General features: G+C 45.9%; 2 protein-coding genes across 4 annotated transcripts in view; both read left to right on the plus strand.

Moving 5' to 3' along the window:
- LOC106762305 (UTP--glucose-1-phosphate uridylyltransferase) overlaps positions 1–4,788 on the plus strand; it is a 14,314-nt gene that overhangs the window by 1,889 nt on the left and 7,637 nt on the right. The gene's annotated exons all lie outside the window — the stretch shown is intronic.
- On the plus strand, positions 33–2,708 carry LOC111241685. Its single transcript, XM_022781112.1, has 2 exons — positions 33–2,406; positions 2,507–2,708. Exons 1-2 carry the CDS (start codon positions 154–156, stop codon positions 2,609–2,611), a joined length of 2,358 nt encoding a protein of 785 aa, XP_022636833.1. The 5' UTR covers positions 33–153; the 3' UTR covers positions 2,612–2,708.

The raw sequence follows: 4,788 nt of genomic DNA on the forward strand, positions 1-4,788 counted from the left end.
CTTTATCTTTGCTTACTGTTTGATTATTGTTGAGTGTGTGTGTGAGAACTGGAAGCTGCTGTTCGGTTCCTTGAACAAAGGAACCTAACAGATTTGGTCNGACCTGCCGGATCAGTTTCGGAGGAGAGAAGAAGGAGGGGTTAACGAAGAAGCATGGAGGGACGAATGGGGGCGATGGAGGCGACAATGGAGGAATTGAAGGCGGAGATGCGGGCGATGACTCTCGCTTTTCAACGAACCTCAGGAAGACGTTCTAGGAATCATGATCGGAGTTCCACAGGGAGTCGNGATTCCGTAAATGCTGACCGTGAACGACGAACACCAGTGAGTTCGGAGGACGAATCGGAAGAGGACGAAGGAGATGTGCAACGAAGTTGGATGAAACGTGTTGAACTTCCAACGTTCGAAGGAACAGATCCTATGGGCTGGATAGCGAAGGCNGAGAAATTTTTTGATATCCAGAACGTTACGGAGAAAGAGAAAATGAAGCTCNTATACATTTGTATGGAGGGAGGAGCTAGTTATTGGTTCCGCTTTTGGCGGAAGAAGACCAGACACCCAACTTGGAACACGTTCACTGCCGCTCTAACACGGAGGTTTGGAGGCTTAAGCAGGGGCTCCATTTACGAAAAATTGGCCGCCGTGCGACAAAGGGGAAATGTCGATGAATATATACAAGAGTTTGAAGTCTTGGTGGCGCAAGCAGCAGGAGTAAATGAGGAACAACTTTTGGGATACTTCTTCGCTGGGCTGCAAGAAGGATTGAGAAATCTGGTGAGGCCGCATGACCCACGCGATTTGTTGACGGCAATGGAGCGAGCACGCGACGTCGAACAAGCGGGTTCGGTATCGCGAGGTAACAACAGCGGAACTGGAGGAAAAGGAGGGGTGACTTGGGGAAGGTACTCCTCGAGCTCGGGTACTGTCGCGAGGACGGAGACCTATCGAGGGGCGTCGGAGGGATCGGTGAACGTCGGCGGGGTCGGAGGTGGATCGGGAACGAAGAAGGAAGGNGTTTCCAGCAATGTAACTTCCCGAGCAGGTAGTAGCGGAGGAGGGAATACTCAAGGAAGAGGAGTAAGAATGTTGCCTTACCCCGAATATATAAAAAGGCGTGAAGAAGGGCGTTGTTTCCAGTGTGGAGGCCCATACAGCCCNGGCCATCGGTGTGCTGAAAGGAGTNTGAGAGTGATGATTTTGGCAGAAGAAGATGAAGAAGAAGGAGTCGAAGAGAAGATTGAAATGGAGGCCCCTGTGATAGAACACACGGTGATGGAACACATGGCGATGGAACTGTCGGGATTGTCTGCTGGAGGCCTCACCCAATCGAATACCATGAAAATGCAAGGATGGATGAAGGGGAGGAGAATTCTGGTGTTNGTAGACAGCGGAGCTAGTCATAGCTTTATATCCACCAAATTGGTGGGAGAATTGGGTCTGGAAAGCACTGACACTCATCCCTATAAAGTGTGTTTAGGTGATGGGCAAAAGAAAATAACCAGTGGGTATTGCACAGGGGTTACTGTGAAGTTAGATGGGTTGGAAGTTAGAGATAAACTATATCTCTTTGAGTTAGGCGGTGTGGATGTGATTCTAGGAATCACTTGGTTAGCTTCCCTAGGAGAAATTAAAGTGGATTGGGGACAGCTAATTATGAAGGTGGAGGTTGAAGGAAAATTAGTGGAGATCAAAGGAGATCCCACTTTAACATGCCGGATGGTGACACCCAAAGATCTTTTAAAAGAAAAGGAGATAGAAGCTATGACTCTCGTGTGGAGCTTAAGNCAAGCTGAAGCGGTGGAGGTAGATGGCGAAACAGAGAAATGNACACCNACTCAAGAAGTAGGGCTGAAGCAGATTTTGTCAGATTTCGAAGGAGTATTTCGAGAACCTCAAGGACTGCCACCTGAGAGGAAAGTTGATCACCGAATACCCTTGAAGGAAGGAACAGAGCCCATAAGTGTCAGGCCATACCGCTACCCACACCTCATGAAAACNGAGATAGAGAGACAAGTTGAAGAAATGTTGAAGATCGGCGTGATTCGTCCCAGCAACAGTCCATATTCAAGCCCAGTAATATTAGTGAAAAAAAAAGACGGGAGCTGGAGATTTTGTGTAGATTACAGGGCACTTAATAGAGTCACAGTGCCGGATAAATACCCAATACCGGTTATAGAGGAACTGCTGGATGAGCTTCAAGCGGCAAGGTATTTTTCTAAGATTGATTTACGGGCTGGGTATCATCAAATCAGGATGAAAACTGAAGATATTCCGAAGACAGCGTTTAGAACNCATCAGGGACACTATGAATTTCTCGTGATGCCTTTTGGGCTTACAAACGCCCCTGCCACGTTCCAAGATATGATGAATTCTGTCCTAAGGCCGTTTTTAAGGAGGTGCGTGTTGGTGTTTTTTGATGATATATTAATATATAGTAAGTCTTGGGATGAACATATGCAGCATTTACAGCAAGTTTTGGAGGTGTTAGCACAACAACAATTATTTGCTAAGAAAAACAAATGCGAATTTGGGAGAGAGCAAATCCGTTATTTGGGGCATAAAATTTCAAAAGCAGGAGTTGAGATGGATGAGGAGAAGATTTCTGCAGTGACGGCATGGCCCGAGCCCAAGAGTATTAAAGAGCTGCGAGGATTCTTAGGGCTGACTGGATACTATCGGAGATTCATCAGAGATTATGGGAAGATTGCTCAACCTCTCACCAATCTGCTTAAAAAGGGGCAGTTTGTTTGGTCCCCTGCAGGGGCAGAGGCAATGCAAAAACTCAAAACAGCAGTAACCACGGCTCCAGTATTAGCNTTACCAGATTTTGCTCAAACCTTCCANGTGGAGTGTGATGCGTCTGNCACTGGTTTAGGAGCTGTTCTGTCTCAAAACAGAAAACCGATTGCCTATTTTAGCAAAGCTCTTTCAGAAGTGTCGCTCACCAAATCTGTTTACGAGAAAGAACTTATGGCTTTGGTGTTAGCCATCCAACACTGGCGACCCTACCTTTTAGGCCAACGGTTTGTTGTTTATACTGACCAGAGGAGCTTGAGATATTTGTTGGAGCAGCGTATCACTACTCAAAACCAGCAGAACTGGCNGGCTAAATTACTGGGATACGAATTTGATATTGTTTATAGAACTGGGGCATCTAATAAGGTGGCGGATGGGCTTTCAAGGAAAGGGGAGGAATTGGAGGAAGAAAAGGTACTACACATGATATCCAGGCCCTATTGGTCAAACTTCCAGGAAATTATGGAAGAGGTTGANAAGGATGAAACTCTAAGGAAAGTGATGGAAGATATAAGGGTAGATCCGAATTCACATCCGGCATATACTCTAGAACAGGGGAGATTACATTATAAAGGGCGCTTGGTTTTGTCAGCACAATCTTCCTGGATACCAAAATTATTAAGAGAGTTCCATAACACGGTCACAGGAGGACATTCTGGAGTCTATAGAACCTATAGAAGGGTGGCACAATCCCTGTATTGGCCAGGAATGAAGAAAACAGTCACCGACTATGTGGCTGCATGCCTAGTATGTCAACAACATAAGTACTTGGCATCCTCCCCCAAAGGTCTCTTGCAACCTTTACCCATTCCTNAAGCAGTATGGGAGGACATAAGTATGGATTTTGTGGTGAAGTTACCTAAATCNCAAGGCTTTGANACTATACTTGTGGTGGTGGACANACTCAGTAAATATGGGCATTTCATTCCCATTAANCATCCGTATACTGCCAGGTCTATAGCTGCAGTGTTTGTGAAGGAGGTGATTNGNTTACANGGTATACCTATGACCATTGTAAGTGACAGGGANTCCACATTTTTGAGCATNTTTTNGCAGGAAATTTTTAAATTGCAGGGCACACAGCTTAGGATGAGTACCGCATACCATCCAGAGACCGATGGACAAACANAAGTTTTAAACAGGGTGCTAGAAACATACTTACGCTGTTTTAGCTCAGAACAGCCAAAAAGCTGGAGTTTGGTGTTACCTTNGGCANAATACTGNTATAATACCAGTTATCAAGGGGCNTCNAAGTGCACACCCTTTGAAACTNTTTANGGCAGACTTCCTCCTACATTGACACGTTTCATTCCAGGGGAAACAGTGGTCGAAGCGGTAGCCCAAGACTTACAGACNCGNGATGANGCTTTACAACAGCTGAGATATCATCTGACCAGGGCCCAAGCACANATGACACATTATGCCAATAAGAAGAGAGGGGAGGNCAAAATCCAGGTAGGAGATTGGGTATTTCTGAAAATCCNTCCTCATAGGCAAACATCTATGCCTACANGNCTCCATCCAAAGCTNTCTGCACGATATTATGGTCCTTTCTNCGTGGAACANCAAATAGGNCNAGTAGCCTTCAAGCTACANCTTCCAGAAANAGCAAAAATACATCCTATTTTCCATGTGTCCCAGTTGAAGTTAGCGGTTGGAACACANCCAGTTGAAGGCACCCTCCCAACCGAATTGCAGGATGANAACCCTCGATACACCCCGGTGAAGGTGTTACAACGCAGGAACCAGCAGAGTCAGGGGCAGGAGATACCCCAAGTTCTTATACAGTGGCAGGAGAGTGATATTGAAGGTGCTACTTGGGAGGAGGAGCACTACATCAAACAACAATTTCCTAACTTCAACCTTGAGGACAAGGTTGATGATGAGGGGGCGGGTAATGTTAGGCCATTAAAGGTTTACATGAGAAGGGGTAAAAAAGGGATGAAATAAGTAGCGGGAGAAGGTGGTTAAGTTGTTAGAAGAGAGAGAGGG

The sequence above is a fragment of the Vigna radiata genome, chromosome 5 (assembly GCF_000741045.1).
Source record: "Vigna radiata var. radiata cultivar VC1973A chromosome 5, Vradiata_ver6, whole genome shotgun sequence".
Lineage (NCBI taxonomy): Eukaryota > Viridiplantae > Streptophyta > Magnoliopsida > Fabales > Fabaceae > Vigna > Vigna radiata.